A 19205-nucleotide genomic window follows, 5' to 3' on the forward strand; every position below is an offset into this window, starting at 1 on the left:
TGGCAGACTGGCACTTCTGGCGGATCCTGGCAGACTGGTGACGCTGGGCCGACTGGCGGTGCTGGGCAGACAGGAGACTCCGGCAGCGCAGGAGAGGAGAAAGACTCTGGCTGCGCTGAACAGGCGGGAGACTCCAACAGTGCAGGAGAGGAGAAAATCTCTGGCTGCGCTGAACAGGCGAGGCGCACTGGACGCGCTGGGCCGACTGGTAGCACTGGTGGCGCTGGACAGACAGGAGACTCCGGCAGCGCAGGAGAGGAGAAAGGCTCTGGCTGCGCTGAGCAGGCTGGAGACTCCGATAGCACAGGAGGGGAGAAAAGCACTGGCTGTGCTGAACAGGCGATGCGCACTGGACGCGGTGGGCCGACTGGTGGCGCTGGACAGACAGGAGACTCCAGCAGCGCAGGAGAGGAGAAAGGCTCTGGCTGCGCTAAACAGGCGGGAGACTCCAACAGCGCAGGAGAGGAGAACAGCTCTGGCTGCGCTAAACAGGCGAGGCGCACTGGACGCGCTGGGCCGACTGGGAGCACTGGTGGCGCTGGACAGACAGGAGACTCCGGCAGCGCAGGAGAGGAGAAAGGCTCTGGCTGCGCTAAACAGGCGGGAGACTCCGATAGCGCAGGAGGGGAGAAAAGCACTGGCTGCGCTGAACAGGCGAGGCGCACTGTGGAGGCCTGGTGCGTGGTGCTGGAACTGGTGGTACTGGCGCGAGGACACGCACAAGAAGCCTGGTGCGGGGAGCTGCTACCGGAGGACTGGTGTGTAGAGGTGGCTCTGGATAGACCGGACCGTGCAGGCGCACTGGAGCTCTTGAGCACCGAGCCTGCCCAAGCTTACCTGGCTCGATGCCCACTCTAGCCCGGCCAATAGGAAGAGCTGGTATGTGCCTCACCGGGCTATGCTCCCGCACTGAAAACACTGTGCGCTCCATAGCATAACACGGTGCCTGCCCGGTCTCTCTAGCCCAACGGTGAGCACAAGGAGTATGCGCAGGTCTCCTACCTGGCATAACTATTCTCCCTTCTAGCTCCCCCCCAATAATTTTTTTGGGCTGTTTTTCTGGTTTCCTTGCCAACCGTGTTCCCTCGTATCGTCGGCTCCTATCTCCCGCTGCCTCTGCTCTCCTTAGTGCCTCCACCTGTTCCCATGGGAGGCGATCTCTTCCGGCCAATATCTCCTCCCAAGTGTAACAACCTTTACCATCCAACACGTCTTCCCATGTCCATTCTCCAAATAATTCATCCTCCCTTTGCTGCTCCAGCTGTCGCTGCCTGTTTAAACCAGCACCTCTCCCTTTTATTCCGGCGTGTCTTTTTCGTTGATTCGATTCGCCTGTAGCCCTCTTCGCATTGTTGTAGGGAATCCCAGGCGGGCTCCTGCACTCGCTCTGGGTCGGCCGCCCACCTGTCGATTTCTTCCCACGTAGTATACTCCTTGCTTCTGTTGTCCATAACGTCCACCTTCAGATCCTGCCAGTTCCCACGCTGCTCGGTCTGTGAATGGTGGTGGATGATTCTGTAATGAAGTTCGTCTGCTGTTTGAAGAGAGTCAGACCGAAATGCAGCGTGTAGGTTACTCATGACTTTTAATGAAGAAAATAGCGGTACATGAAATAACTGAAAATACGAAAACAACAAACGAGTGAAACTAATTACAGCCTATCTGGTGACTAACACAGAGACAGGTACAATCACCCACGAAATACAACGCGCACTCAGGCTACCTAAATACGGTTCCCAATCCGAGACAACTAGAATCAGCTGACTCCAATTAGGAATCGCCTCAGGCAGCCAAGCCTAACTAGACACACCCCTAATAATACACACTGCCAATTAATACAAACCCCAATACAACATATAAACCCATGTCACACCCTGGCCTACGCAAACATATAACAAAAACACAAGATACAATGACCAAGGCGTGACATACACATGTTATATATATATATACACACATTATATATACACATGTTATATATATATACACATTATATATACACACATTATATATACACACACATTATATATACACACATGTTATATATACACACACTATATATACACACGTTATATATACACACATTATATATACACACACTATATATACACACACTATATATACACACACATTATATATACACTCACTATATATACACATGTTATATATACACACACTATATATACACACATTATATATACACACACTATATATACACACATTATAAATACACACACTATATATACACACATTATATATGCACACATTATATATACACACATTATATATACACATATTATATACACACACATTATAAATACACACATTATATATACGCATGTTATATATACACACATTATATATACACACATTATATATACACACACTATATATATGTCTAATCTAATATATTCTCTGGGATTCTACGTCAGACGGTATGATCTAGTTTATGCTGTGTTATTCTACGTCAGACGGTATGATCTAGTAGATGCTGTGTTATTCTACGTCAGACAGTATGATCTAGTAGATGTTGTGTTATTCTACATCAGACAGTCTGATCTAGTAGATTCTTTGTGATTCTACATCAGGTCCTAATTGGGTGGCGACACTGAATGCTGGGAAAGGAGGAGCTCACGCCAGCTACTACCATAGAGCTAACAAACAGGTACACATTGACAAACACAATACATACACACTCACACACACACACACTAGAAACACTCAACACACCAAACCACACCCCACTACACCAGACCAAACAACACTACACTCCACCAGACCACACACCACCACACTACAACAGACCAAACCACACCCCACTACACCAGACCAAACCACACCCCACTCCACCAGACCACACCCCACTCCACCAGACCAGACCCCACTCCACCAGACCAGACCCCACTACACCAGACCAGACCACACACCAGACCAGACCCCACTCCACCAGACCAGACCCCACTCCACTAGACCAGACCCCACTACACCAGACCAGACCCCACTCCACCAGACCAGACCCCACTACACCAGACCAAACCACACCCCACTCCACCAGACCACACCCCACTCCACCAGACCAGACCACACTACACCAGACCAGACCCCACTACACCAGACCACACCCCACTACACCAGACCAGACCCCACTACACCAGACCAGACCCCACTACACCAGACCAGACCCCACTACACCAGACCAGACCCCACTACACCAGACCACTACACCAGACCAGACCCCACTACACCAGACCCCATTACACCAGACCAGACCCCACTGCACCAGACCAGACCCCACTACACCAGACCAGACCCCACTACACCAGACCCCACTACACAAGACCCCACTGCACCAGACCAGACCCCACTACACCAGACCAGACCCCACCAACACAAAGACCAGACCCCATTACACCAGACCAGACCCCACTACACCACCAGACCAGACCCCACTACACCAGACCAGACCCCACTACACCAGACCAGACCCCACTACACCAGACTACCAGACCCCCCACTACACCAGACCAGACCCCACTACACACCAGACCCCACTACACCCAGACCAGGCCCCACTACACCAGACCAGACCCCACTCCCACTACACCAGACCCCACTACACCAGACCAGACCCCACTCCCAGACCACCCCACTACACCAGACCAGACCCCACTACACCAGACCAGACCCCACTACACCAGACCAGACCCCACTACACCAGACCAGATCCCACTCCCAGACCACTACACCAGACCAGACCCCACTACACCAGACCAGACCCCACTACACCCACCCACTCCCACCAGACCAGACCAGACCCCACTCCACCAGACCAGACCAGACCCCACTACACCAGACCAGACCCCACTCCAGACCAGACCACACACCAGACCACTACCAGACCAGACCAGACCAGACCCCACTGCACCAGACCAGACCCCACTACACCAGACCAGACCCCACTACACCAGACCAGACCCCACTCCACCAGACCAGACCAGACCCCAGTACACCAGACCAAACAACCAGACCCCACTACACCAGACCAGACCCACCACCACTACACCAGACCAGACCCCACTACCACCAGACCCCACTACACCAGACCAGACCCCACTACACCAGACCAGACCCCACTACACCAGACCAGACCCCACTACACCAGACCAGGCCCCACTACACCAGACCAGACCCCACTCACACCAGACCAGACCCCCAGACCAGACCCCACTACACCAGACCAAACAACACCCCACTACAGACTCCACCAGACCCCACTACACCAGACCACCACTACACCAGACCACACTACCCACAGACCAGACAACCCCACTACACTACCCCACCAGACCACACACCACCACCCCACTACACCAGACCAGACCCCACTACACCAGACCCCAGACCCCACTCCCAGACCACCCCACTACAGACCAGACCCCACTACACCAGACCCCATTACACCAGACCAGACCCCACTACACCAGACCAGACCCCACTACACCAGACCAGACCCCACTACACCAGACCAGATCCCACCCCACTACACCAGACCAGACCAGACCCCGCACACTACACCAGACCAGACCCCTACACCAGAACAGACCCCACTACACCAGACCCCACTGGACCAGACCCCACTACACCAGACCAGACCACACACCACCACTACACCAGACTAGACCCCAGTACACCAGACCAGACCCCACTACACCAGACCAGACCCCACTACACCAGACCAGACCCCACTACACCAGACCAGGCCCCACTACACTAGACCAGACCCACTACACCAGACCAGACCCCACTACACCAGACCAGACCCCACTACACCAGACCAGACCCCACTACACCAGACCAGACCCCACTACACCAGACCAGACCCCACTACACCAGACCAGACCCCACTACACCAGACCACACCCCAATACACCACACCCCACTACACCAGACCAGACCCCACTACAACAGACCAGACCCCACTGCACCAGAGAAGACCCCACTACACCAGACCAGACCCCACTACACCAGACCCCACTACACTAGACCAGACCCCACTACACCAGACCAGACCCCACAACACAAAGACCAGACCCCATTATACCAGACCAGACCCCACTACACCACACTACACTACACCAGACCACACTACACCAGACCAGACCCCACTACACCAGACCAGACCCCACTACACCAGACCAGTCCCCACTACACCAGACCCCACTACACCAGACCAGTCCCCACTACACCAGACCCCGCTACACCAGACCAGGCCCCACTACACCAGACCATACCCCACTACACAAGACCCCACTGCACCAGACCAGACCCCACTACACCAGACCAGACCACACACCACCACACTACACCAGACCAGACCCCACTACACCAGACCAGACCCCACTACACCAGACCAGACCCCACTACACCAGACCAGACCCCACTACACCAGACCCCATTACACCAGACCAGACCCCACTACACCAGACCAGACCCCACTACACCAGACCAGACCCCACTCCACCAGACCAGACCCCACTAAACCAGAGCAGACCCCACTACACCAGACCAGACCCCACTACACCAGACCAGACCACACTACACCAGACCCCACTACACCAGACCAGACCCCACTACACCAGACCAGACCCCACTACACCAGACTAGACCCCAGTACACCAGACCAGACCCCACTACACCAGACCAGACCCCACTACACCAGACCAGATCCCACTACACCAGACCCCACTACACCACACTACACCAGACCAGACCAGACCCCACTACACCAGACCAGACCCCACTACACCAGACCCCACTGCACCAGACCAGACCCCACTACACCAGACCAGACCACACACCACCACACTACACCAGACCAGACCCCACTACACCAGACCAGACCCCACTACACCAGACCAGACCCCACTACACCAGACCAGACCCCACTATACCAGACCCCACTACACCAGACCCCACTGCACCAGACCAGACCCCACTACACCAGACCAGACCCCACTACACCAGACCAGACCCCACTCAACTACACCAGACCCCACTACACCAGATCCAACTGCACCAGACCAGACCCCACTACACCAGACCAGACCCTACTACACCAGACCAGACCCCACTACACCAGACGCCACTACACCAGACCAGACCCCACTACACCAGACCAGACCCCACTACACCAGACCAGGCCCCACTACACTAGACCAGACCCCACTACACTAGACCAGACCCCACTACACCAGACCAGACCCCACTACACCAGACCCCACTACACCAGACCAAACCCCACTACACCAGACTAGACCACACACCAGACCCCACTACACCAGACCAGACCACACACCACCCCACTACACCAGACCACACTACACCACACCCCACTACACCAGACCAGACCCCACTACACAAGACCATACCCCACTACACCAGACCCCACTGCAACTGACCAGACCCCACTACACCAGACCAGACCCCACTACACCAGACCAGACCCCACTACACCAGACCCCACTACACCAGACCAGACCCCACTACACCAGACCAGACCCCACAACACAAAGAACAGACCCCATTATACCAGACCAGACCCCACTACACCACACTACACCAGACCAGACCCCACTACACCAGACCAGACCCCACTACACCAGACCAGTCCCCACTACACCAGACCCCACTACACCAGACCAGTCCCCACTACACCAGACCCCGCGACACCAGACCCCACTACACCAGACCAGGACCCACTACACCAGAACATACCCCACTACACCAGACCCCACTGCACCAGACCAGACCCCACTACACCAGACCAGACCACACACCACCACACTACACCAGACCAGACCCCACTACACCAGACCAGACCCCACTACACCAGACCAGGCCCCACTACACTAGACCAGACCCCACTACACTAGACCAGACCCCACTACACCAGACCAGACCCCACTACACCAGACCAGACCACACACCACCACACTACACCTGACCAGACCCCACTACACCAGACCAGACCCCACTACACCAGACCAGACCCCACTACACCAGACCAGACCCCACTACACCAGACCAGACCCCACTACACCAGACCCCACTACACCAGACCAGACCCCACTACACCAGACCACACCCCACTACACCACACCCCACTACACCAGACCAGACCCCACTACACCAGACCATACCCCACTACACCAGACCCCATTACACCAGACCAGACCCCACTGCACCAGACCAGACCCCACTACACCAGACCAGACCCCACTACACCAGACCCCACTACACCAGACCAGACCCCACTACACCAGACCAGACCCCACAACACAAAGACCAGACCCCATTATACCAGACCAGACCCCACTACACCACACTACACCAGACCAGTCCCCACTACACCAGACCAGACCCCACTACACCAGACTAGACCCCACTACACCAGACCCCACTACACCAGACCAGGCCCCACTACACCAGACCAGTCCCCACTACACCAAACCCCACTACACCAGACCATTCCCCACTACACCAGACCAGACCCCACTACACCAGACCAGGCCCCACTACACCAGACCAGTCCCCACTACACCAGACCCCACTACACCAGACCAGTCCCCACTACACCAGACCACGCAACACCAGACCAGGCCCCACTACACCAGACCATACCCCACTACACCAGACCCCACTACACCAGACCAGACCACACACCACCCCACTACACCAGACCAGTCCCCACTACACCAGACCACACTGCACCAGACCAGACCACACACCACCAGACCAGACCCCACTACACCAGACCACACTGCACCAGACCAGACCACACACCACCCCACTACACCAGACCACACTGCACCAGACCAGACCCCACTACACCAGACCACACTGCACCAGACCAGACCCCACTACACCAGACCAGTCCCCACTACACCAGACCCCACTACACTAGACCAGACCCCACCACCCCACTACACCAGACCAGACCCCACTACACCAGACCAGTCCCAGACCAGTCCCCCACTACACCAGACCCCCCACTACACTAGACCAGACCCCACTACACCAGACCAGACCCCACTACACCAGACCAGACCCCACTACACCAGACCAGACCCCACTACACCAGACCACACTGCACCAGACCAGACCACACACCACCAGAGCAGACCCCACTACACCAGACCCCACTACACCAGACTAGACCCCAGACCAGACCCCACTACACACCAGACCAGACCCCACTACACCAGACCAGACCCCACTACACCAGACCAGACCCCACTACACCAGACCACACCCCACTACACCAGACCAGACCCCACTACACTAGACCAGACCCCACTACACCAGACCAGACCCCACTACACCAGACCACACCCCACTACACCACACCCCACTACACCAGACCAGACCCCACTACACCAGACCCCATTACACCAGACCAGACCCCACTGCACCAGATCAGACCCCACTACACCAGACACCAGACCCCACTACACCAGACCCCACTACACCAGACCAGACCCCACTACACCAGACCAGACCCCACAACACAAAGACCAGACCCCATTATACCAGACCAGACCCCACTACACCACACTACACCAGACCAGACCCCACTACACCAGACCAGACCCCACTACACCAGACCAGTCCCCACTACACCAGACCCCACTACACCAGACCAGGCCCCACTACACCAGACCAGTCCCCACTACACCAGACCCTGCTACACCAGACCATACCCCATTACACCAGACCCCACTGCACCAGACCAGACCCCACTACACCAGACCAGACCCCACTACACCAGACCAGACCCCACTACACCAGACCAGACCACACACCAACCCACTATACCAGACCAGTCCCCACTACACCAGACCACACTGCACCAGACCAGACCACACACCACCAGAGCAGACCCCACTACACCAGACCCCACTACACCAGACTAGACCCCACTACACTAGACCAGACCCCACTACACCAGACTAGACCCCACTACACTAGACCAGACCCCACTACACCAGACCCCACTACACTAGACCAGACCCCACTACACCAGACCCCACTACACCAGACCAGACCCCACTACACCAGACCAGTCCCCACTACACCAGACCCCACTACACTAGACCAGACCCCACTACACCAGACCAGACCCCACTACACCAGACCAGACCACACACCACCCCACTACACCAGACCAGTCCCCACTACACCAGACCACACTGCACCAGACCAGACCACACATCACCAGAGCAGACCCCACTACACCAGACCCCACTACACCAGACTAGACCCCACTACACTAGACCAGACCCCACTACACCAGACCAGACCCCACTACACCAGACCAGACCCCACTACACCAGACCACACCCCACTACACCAGACCAGACCCCACTACACTAGACCAGACCCCACTACACCAGACCAGACCCCACTACACCAGACCACACCCCACTACACCACACCCCACTACACCAGACCAGACCCCACTACACCAGACCCCATTACACCAGACCAGACCCCACTGCACCAGATCAGACCCCACTACACCAGACACGACCCCACTACACCAGACCCCACTACACCAGACCAGACCCCACTACACCAGACCAGACCCCACAACACAAAGACCAGACCCCATTATACCAGACCAGACCCCACTACACCACACTACACCAGAACAGACCCCACTACACCAGACAAGACCCCACTACACCAGACCAGTCCCCACTACACCAGACCCCACTACACCAGACCAGGCCCCACTACACCAGACCAGTCCCCACTACACCAGACCCTGCTACACCAGACCAGGCCCCACTACACCAGACCATACCCCATTACACCAGACCCCACTGCACCAGACCAGACCCCACTACACCAGACCAGACCCCACTACACCAGACCAGACCCCACTACACCAGACCCCATTACACCAGACCAGACCCCACTACACCAGACCAGACCCCACTACACCATACCAGACCCCACTACACCAGACTAGACCCCAGTACACCAGACCAGACCCCACTACACCAGACCAGACCCCACTACACCAGACCAGATCCCACTACACCAGACCAGACCCCACTACACCAGACCCCACTACACCAGACCCCACTGCACCAGACCAGACCCCACTACACCAGACCAGGCCCCACTACACCAGACCAGTCCCCACTACACCAGACCCTGCTACACCAGACCAGGCCCCACTACACCAGACCATACCCCACTACACCAGACCAGACCCCACTACACCAGACCAGACCCCACTACACCAGACCCCATAACACCAGACCAGACCCCACTACACCAGACCAGTCCCCACTACACCAGACCAGACCCCACTACACCAGACCAGACCACACTACACCAGACCAGACCCCACTACACCAGACCAGACCCCACTACACCAGACCAGACCACACTACACCAGACCCCACTACACCAGACCAGACCCCACTACACCATACCAGACCCCACTATACCAGACTAGACCCCAGTACACCAGACCAGACCCCACTACACCAGACCAGACCCCACTACACCAGACCAGATCCCACTACACCAGACCCCACTACACCACACTACACCAGACCAGACCAGACCCCACTACACCAGACCAGACCCCACTACACCAGACCCCACTGCACCAGACCAGACCCCACTACACCAGACCAGACCCCACTACACCAGACCAGACCCCACTACACCAGACCCCATTATACCAGACCAGACCCCACTACACCAGACCACACTGCACCAGACCAGACCCCACTACACCAGACTAGACCCCACTACACCAGACCAGACCCCACTACACCAGACCCCACTACACCAGACCCCACTACACCAGACCAGACCCCACTACACCAGACCAGACCCCACCACACCAGACCAGACCCCACTACACCACACTACACCAGACCAGACCCCACTACACCAGACCAGACCCCACTACACCAGACCAGTCCCCACTACACCAGACCCCACTACACTAGACCAGACCCCACTACACCAGTCCAGACCACACACCACCCCACTACACCAGACCAGTCCCCACTACACCAGACCACACTGCACCAGACCAGACCCCACTACACCAGACTAGACCCCACTACACCACACCCCACTACACCAGACCAGACCCCACTACACCAGACCATACCCCACTACACCAGACCCCATTACACCAGACCAGACCCCACTACACCAGACCAGACCCCACCACACCAGACCAGACCCCACTACACCACACTACACCAGACCAGACCCCACTACACCAGACCAGACCCCACTACACCAGACCAGTCCCCACTACACCAGACCCCACTACACTAGACCAGACCCCACTACACCAGTCCAGACCACACACCACCCCACTACACCAGACCAGACCCCACTACACAAGACCAGACCCCACTACACCAGACCAGACCCCACTACACCAGACCACACCCCACTACACCAGACCCCACTACACCAGACCAGACCCCACTACACCAGACCATACCCCACTACACCAGACCCCATTACACCAGACCAGACCCCACTACACCACACTACACCAGAACAGACCCCACTACACCAGACAAGACCCCACTACACCAGACCAGTCCCCACTACACCAGACCCCACTACACCAGACCAGGCCCCACTACACCAGACCAGTCCCCACTACACCAGACCCTGCTACACCAGACCAGGCCCCACTACACCAGACCATACCCCATTACACCAGACCCCACTGCACCAGACCAGACCCCACTACACCAGACCAGACCCCACTACACCAGACCAGACCCCACTACACCCACTACACCAGACCCCATTACACCAGACCAGACCCCACTACACCAGACCAGACCCCACTACACCATACCAGACCCCACTACACCAGACTAGACCCCAGTACACCAGACCAGACCCCACTACACCAGACCCCACCCCACACACCAGACCAGATCCCACTACACCAGACCAGACCAGACCCCACTACACCAGACCCCACTACACCAGACCCCACTGCACCAGACCAGACCCCACTACACCAGACCAGGCCCCACTACACCAGACCAGTCCCCACTACACCAGACCCTGCTACACCAGACCAGGCCCCACTACACCAGACCATACCCCACTACACCAGACCAGACCCCACTACACCAGACCAGACCCCACTACACCAGACCCCATTACACCAGACCAGACCCCACTACACCAGACCAGTCCCCACTACACCAGACCAGACCCCACTACACCAGACCAGACCACACTACACCAGACCAGACCCCACTACACCAGACCAGACCCCACTACACCAGACCAGACCACACTACACCAGACCCCACTACACCAGACCAGACCCCACTACACCATACCAGACCCCACTATACCAGACTAGACCCCAGTACACCAGACCAGACCCCACTACACCAGACCAGACCCCACTACACCAGACCAGATCCCACTACACCAGACCCCACTACACCACACTACACCAGACCAGACCAGACCCCACTACACCAGACCAGACCCCACTACACCAGACCCCACTGCACCAGACCAGACCCCACTACACCAGACCAGACCCCACTACACCAGACCAGACCCCACTACACCAGACCCCATTATACCAGACCAGACCCCACTACACCAGACCACACTGCACCAGACCAGACCCCACTACACCAGACTAGACCCCACTACACCAGACCAGACCCCACTACACCAGACCCCACTACACCAGACCCCACTACACCAGACCAGACCCCACTACACCAGACCAGACCCCACCACACCAGACCAGACCCCACTACACCACACTACACCAGACCAGACCCCACTACACCAGACCAGACCCCACTACACCAGACCAGTCCCCACTACACCAGACCCCACTACACTAGACCAGACCCCACTACACCAGTCCAGACCACACACCACCCCACTACACCAGACCAGTCCCCACTACACCAGACCACACTGCACCAGACCAGACCCCACTACACCAGACTAGACCCCACTACACCACACCCCACTACACCAGACCAGACCCCACTACACCAGACCATACCCCACTACACCAGACCCCATTACACCAGACCAGACCCCACTACACCAGACCAGACCCCACCACACCAGACCAGACCCCACTACACCACACTACACCAGACCAGACCCCACTACACCAGACCAGACCCCACTACACCAGACCAGTCCCCACTACACCAGACCCCACTACATTAGACCAGACCCCACTACACCAGTCCAGACCACACACCACCCCACTACACCAGACCAGACCCCACTACACAAGACCAGACCCCACTACACCAGACCAGACCCCACTACACCAGACCACACCCCACTACACCACACCCCACTACACCAGACCAGACCCCACTACACCAGACCATACCCCACTACACCAGACCCCATTACACCAGACCAGACCCCACTACACCAGACCAGACCCCACAACACAAAGACCAGACCCCATTATACCAGACCAGACCCCACTACACCACACTACACCATACCAGACCCCACTACACCAGACCAGTCCCCACTACACCAGACCCCACTACACCAGACCAGGCCCCACTACACCAGACCAGTCCCCACTACACCAGACCCCACTACACCAGACCAGGCCCCACTACACCAGACCATACCCCACTACACCAGACCCCACTGCACCAGACCAGACCCCACTACACCAGACCAGACCACACACCACCACACTACACCAGACCAGACCCCACTACACCAGACCAGACCCCACTACACCAGACCAGACCCCACTAAACCAGTCCCTACTACACCAGACCAGACCCCACTACACCAGACCAGACCCCACTACACCAGACCAGACCCCACTACACCAGACCCCACTACACCAGACCAGACCCCACTACACCAGACCAGACCCCACTACACCAGACCAGACCACACTACACCAGACCATACCCCACTACACCACACTACACCAGACCAGACCCCACTACACCAGACCAGACCCCACTACACCAGACCAGACCCCACTACACCAGACCAGACCCCACTACACCAGACCAGATCCCACTACACCAGACCCCACTACACCACACTACACCAGACCAGACCAGACCCCACTACACCAGACCAGACCCCACTACACCAGACCCCACTGCACCAGACCAGACCCCACTACACCAGACCAGACCACACACCACCACACTACACCAGACCAGACCCCACTACACCAGACCCCACTACACCAGACCAGACCCCACTACATCAGACCCCACTACACCAGACCCCACTACACCAGACCAGACCCCACTACACCAGACCAGACCACACACCACCCCACTACACCAGACCACACTGCACCAGACCAGACCCCACTACACCAGACTAGACCCCACTACACCAGACCAGACCCCACTACACCAGACCAGATCCCACTGCACCAGACCAGACCCCACTACACCAGACTAGACCCCACTACACCAGACCAGGCCCCACTACACTAGACCAGACCCCACTACACTAGACCAGACCCCACTACACTAGACCAGACCCCACTACACCAGACCAGACCCCACTACACCAGACCACACCCCACTACACCACACCCCACTACACCAGACCAGACCCCACTACACCAGACCAGACCCCACTACACCAGACCATACCCCACTACACCAGACCCCCCATTACACCAGACCAGACCCCACTGCACCAGACCAGACCCCACTACACCAGACCAGACCCCACTACACCAGACCAGACCCCACTACACCAGACCAGACCCCACTGCACCAGACCAGACCCCACTACACCAGACTAGACCCCACTACACCAGACCAGACCCCACTACACTAGACCAGACCCCACTACACCAGACCAGACCCCACTACACCAGACCACACCCCACTACACCACACCCCACTACACCAGACCAGACCCCCCTACACCAGACCATACCCCACTACACCAGACCCCATTACACCAGACCAGACCCCACTGCACCAGACCAGACCCCACTACACCAGACCAGACCCCACTACACCAGACCCCACTACACCAGACCAGACCCCACTACACCAGACCAGACCCCACAACACAAAGACCAGACCCCATTATACCAGACCAGACCCCACTACACCACACTACACCAGACCAGACCCCACTACACCAGACCAGACCCCACTACACCAGACCAGTCCCCACTACACCAGACCCCACTACACCAGACCAGGCCCCACTACACCAGACCCCACTACACCAGACCAGTCCCCACTACACCAGACCCCGCTACACCAGACCAGGCCCCACTACACCAGACCATACCCCACTACACCAGACCCCACTACACCAGACCATACCCCACTACACCAGACCAGACCCCACAACACCAGACCAGACCCCACTACACCAGACCCCATTACACCAGACCAGACCCCACTACACCAGACCAGACCCCACTACACCAGACCAGACCCCACTACACCAGACCCCATTACACCAGACCAGACCCCTCTACACCAGACCCCACTACACCAGACCAGACCCCACTACACCAGACCAGACCCCACTACACCAGACCAGACCACACACCACCCCACTACACCAGACCCCATTACACCAGACCAGACCCCACTACACCAGACCAGACCCCAGTACACCAGACCAGACCCCACTACACCAGACCCCATTACACCAGACCAGACCCCACTACACCAGACCCCACTGCACCAGACCAGACCCCACTACACCAGACTAGACCCCACTACACCAGACCAGACCCCACTACACCAGACCAGACCCCACAACACAAAGACCAGACCCCATTATACCAAACCAGACCCCACCACACCACACTACACCAGACCAGACCACACTACACCAGACCAGACCCCACTACACCAGACCAGTCCCCACTACACCAGACCCCACTACACCAGACCAGGCCCCACTACACCAGACCAGGCCCCACTACACCAGACCAGACCCCACTACACCAGACCCCACTACACCAGACCCCACTACACCAGACCAGACCCCACTACACCAGACCAGACCCCACTACACCAGACCAGTCCCCACTACACCATACCAGACCCCACTACACCAGACCAGACCCCACTACACCATACCAGACCCCACTACACCAGACCAGACCCCACTACACCAGACCAGGCCCCACTACACCAGACCAGGCCCCACTACACCAGACCAGACCAATACTACCAGACTACCACTAGGTGGGGATGTTTTCAATACCGTCCAACAAATGGTGTGTGTGTGTGTGTGTGTGTGTGTGTGTGTGTGTGTGTGTGTGTGTGTGTGTGTGTGTGTGTGTGTGTGTGTGTGTGTGTGTGTGTGTGTGTGTGTGTGTGTGTGTGCGTGTGTGTGTGTGTGTGTGTGTGTAGATCCAGGTGGGGGTAGAGTTTGAGGCCAGTACCAGGACCCAGGAGACGACGGCCTCCTTCGGGTACCAGATGGAACTACCAGAGGCTAACATGGTGTTCAGAGGTACAGTGGGGTGTGGAGGGGTGGTGGGGTTATTATGTAAATATCACAGGAGGTTGGTGGGGAGGACGGTCTCGTTGTAATGAGCAGAATGAGTGGAAAGGTATCAAATACTTGATGCCATTCCATTCGCTTTGTTCCAGACAGTATTATAAGCTGTCCTCCCCTCAGCAGCCTCCACTGGCAAATATGTATTCCTGATGACAAATGTTGACTGCAGCCTGTGTGTGTGTGTGTGTGTGTGTGTGTGTGTGTGTGTGTGTGTGTGTGTGTGTGTGTGTGTGTGTGTGTGTGTGTGTGTGTGTGTGTGTGTGTGTGTGTGTGTGTGTGTGTGTGTGTGTGTGTGTGTGTGTGTGTGTGTAGGCATGGTTAACAGTAGGTGTATAATTGGAGGAGTACTGGAGAAGAGTCTGTCTCCTCTCCCTGCTACACTGCTGATGGGAGCCTTCATTAATCACCGTGGTGACAAACTGCAGGTGGGGGATGGTGTTGTTGTTTTGGTTATGGCGGTGGTGGTAGTGTGTACTTACCGTAGCGTATCTGTGTGCAGGTGGGGCTGGGAATCAATGTGGGCTAGACTACAACACCCACAACCCTCTACAGAAGGGACTCCCTCACATGCCCCTCCCCCAGCCCTGTGGCCTCGTGGGAAACGGCGTTCCTGTTTTTGGAGGAAGAAAATGGTGCAGCAAGAATTCCCCCCCTAGCGACCACATGGCAAATGTTACATCACTTTCTGTTGAAAAACCTGAACTGGACAGACTCACTAGACGTCAGCTCCACACATAGAGAGCGATAGAGGACTAAATTTAGTATCTGTGACATTATATCATCTGACACAGCATGGGCATTTTGAAGTAGTACATTCTCTTCTTAAACGATTGGCTGATCAATCTTGATGACCCAGTTAAACATGGCTCCAATAGGTTCATCAGGAGGGATCAGCCAATAAAGTTGGAAGTCCCACCCAGTTGACTACATTAAAATGGTGGAATCCATCAATGGCGCTGTCCATGCTAATATGGCCCTTTGGCCACTAGAGGTCTCTATCATTCTCTATGACTCCCCCACACCTCATAATGCATAATGGACAGCTCATAGCATTAACCATGTGTTTGATACCATTCCAATGATTCCGTTCCAGCCATTACCACGAACCCATCCTCCCCAAGTAAGGTACCACCAACCTCCTGTGCTCACCTCCCATCCCCCATAATGCACCTCACCTCCCACCCCCATAATGCAGCTCACCTCCCCCATAATGCACCTCCCATCCCCATAATGCACCTCCCATCCCCCATAATGCACCTCCCATCCCCTAAAATGCACCTCCCATCCCCATAATGCACCTCACCTCCCATCCCCATAATGCACCTCCCATCCCCATAATGCACCTCCCATTCCCCAAAATGCACCACCCATCCCCTGAAATGCACCTCCCATCCCCATAATGCACCTCACCTCCCATCCCCATAATGCACCTCCCATCCCCATAATGCACCTCCCATTCCCCAAAATGCATCTCCCATCCCCTAAATTGCACCTCCCATCCCCTAACATGCCCCTCCCATCCCCTAAAATGCACCTCCCATCCCCTAAAATGCCACTCCCATCCCCTAACATGCCCCTCCCATCCCCATCCCCTAAAATGCATCTCCCATCCCCTAAAATGCACCTCCCATCCACAAAATGCCCCTCCCATCCCCTAAAATGCACCTCCCATCCCCTAAAATGCCCCTCCCATCCCCTAAAATGCACTTCCCATCCCCTAAAATGCCTCTCCCATCCCCTAAAATGCCTCTCCCATCCCCTAAAATGCCTCTCCCATCCCCTAAAATGCCCCTCCCATCCCCTAAAATGCACCTCCCATCCCCTAAAATGCACCTCCCATCCCCTAAAATGCACCTCCCATTCCACCCCCTGTAATGCACCGCACCTCCCATTCCCCATAATTTACTGTATGTATACTATATACTGTAATACCATAATGTATTTATACTTAATGTTCTACATAAAACATGTTGGGGTTTAAGATATATGCATCAAAGACTCCCATGACCATGTACAGTTGACGTCTGAAGTTTAGATACACCTGAACCTCCCCCATAATGCAGCTCACCTCCCATCCCCATAATGCACCTCCCATCATCCTCATAATGCAGCTCACCTCCCATCCCCATAATGCACCTCCCATCATCCTCATAATGCACCTCACCTCCCACCCCCCATAATGCAGCTCACCTCCCCCATACTAACCAAATACATTTAAACTCAGTTTTTCACAATTCCTGACATTTAATCACGGTAAAAATTCCCTGTCTTAGGTCAGTTAGGTTCACCACTTTATTTTAATAATGTGAAATGTCAGAATTATTGTAGAGAGAATGATTTATTTCAGCTTTTATTTCTTTCATCACATTCACAGTGGGTCAGAAGTTCACATAAAGTCAATTAGTGTTTCGTAACATTGCCTTTAAATTGTTTAACTTGGGTCAAATGTTTCAGGTAGCCTTCCCTACTTTCCACAATAAGTTGGGTGAATTTTGGCCCATTCCTCCTGACAGAGCTGGTGTAACTGAGTCAGGGGTTTGTAGGCCTCCTTGCTCGCACAGTTCAGCCCATAAATTTTCCATAGGATTGTGGCATTTTGC

General features: G+C 55.8%; 1 protein-coding gene across 3 annotated transcripts in view; it reads left to right on the forward strand.

The window, feature by feature from the left end:
• si:dkey-71l1.1 (uncharacterized protein LOC569883 homolog) overlaps window positions 1–18931 on the forward strand; it is a 70559-nt gene extending 51628 nt beyond the window's left edge. The window contains exons 8-11 of one of the 3 annotated variants that reach the window (XR_006833867.1): window positions 2589–2665; window positions 16455–16557; window positions 16931–17030; window positions 17105–17120. Coding sequence is in view for 2 of the 3 variants with exons in the window: in XM_046317381.1 (XP_046173337.1) it covers window positions 2589–2665; window positions 16455–16557; window positions 17105–17343 (419 nt within the window). In the remaining variant the exon portion in view is untranslated. Of the gene's footprint in view, window positions 1–2588; window positions 2666–16454; window positions 16558–16917; window positions 17031–17104 lie in introns of all 3 variants that reach the window. The other 2 variants (XM_046317382.1, XM_046317381.1) reach the window with 2 other exon arrangements.
• The last annotated feature ends 274 nt before the right edge of the window (window positions 18932–19205 follow it).

This window comes from Oncorhynchus gorbuscha, linkage group LG20 (assembly GCF_021184085.1).
Source record: "Oncorhynchus gorbuscha isolate QuinsamMale2020 ecotype Even-year linkage group LG20, OgorEven_v1.0, whole genome shotgun sequence".
Taxonomy (NCBI): domain Eukaryota; kingdom Metazoa; phylum Chordata; class Actinopteri; order Salmoniformes; family Salmonidae; genus Oncorhynchus; species Oncorhynchus gorbuscha.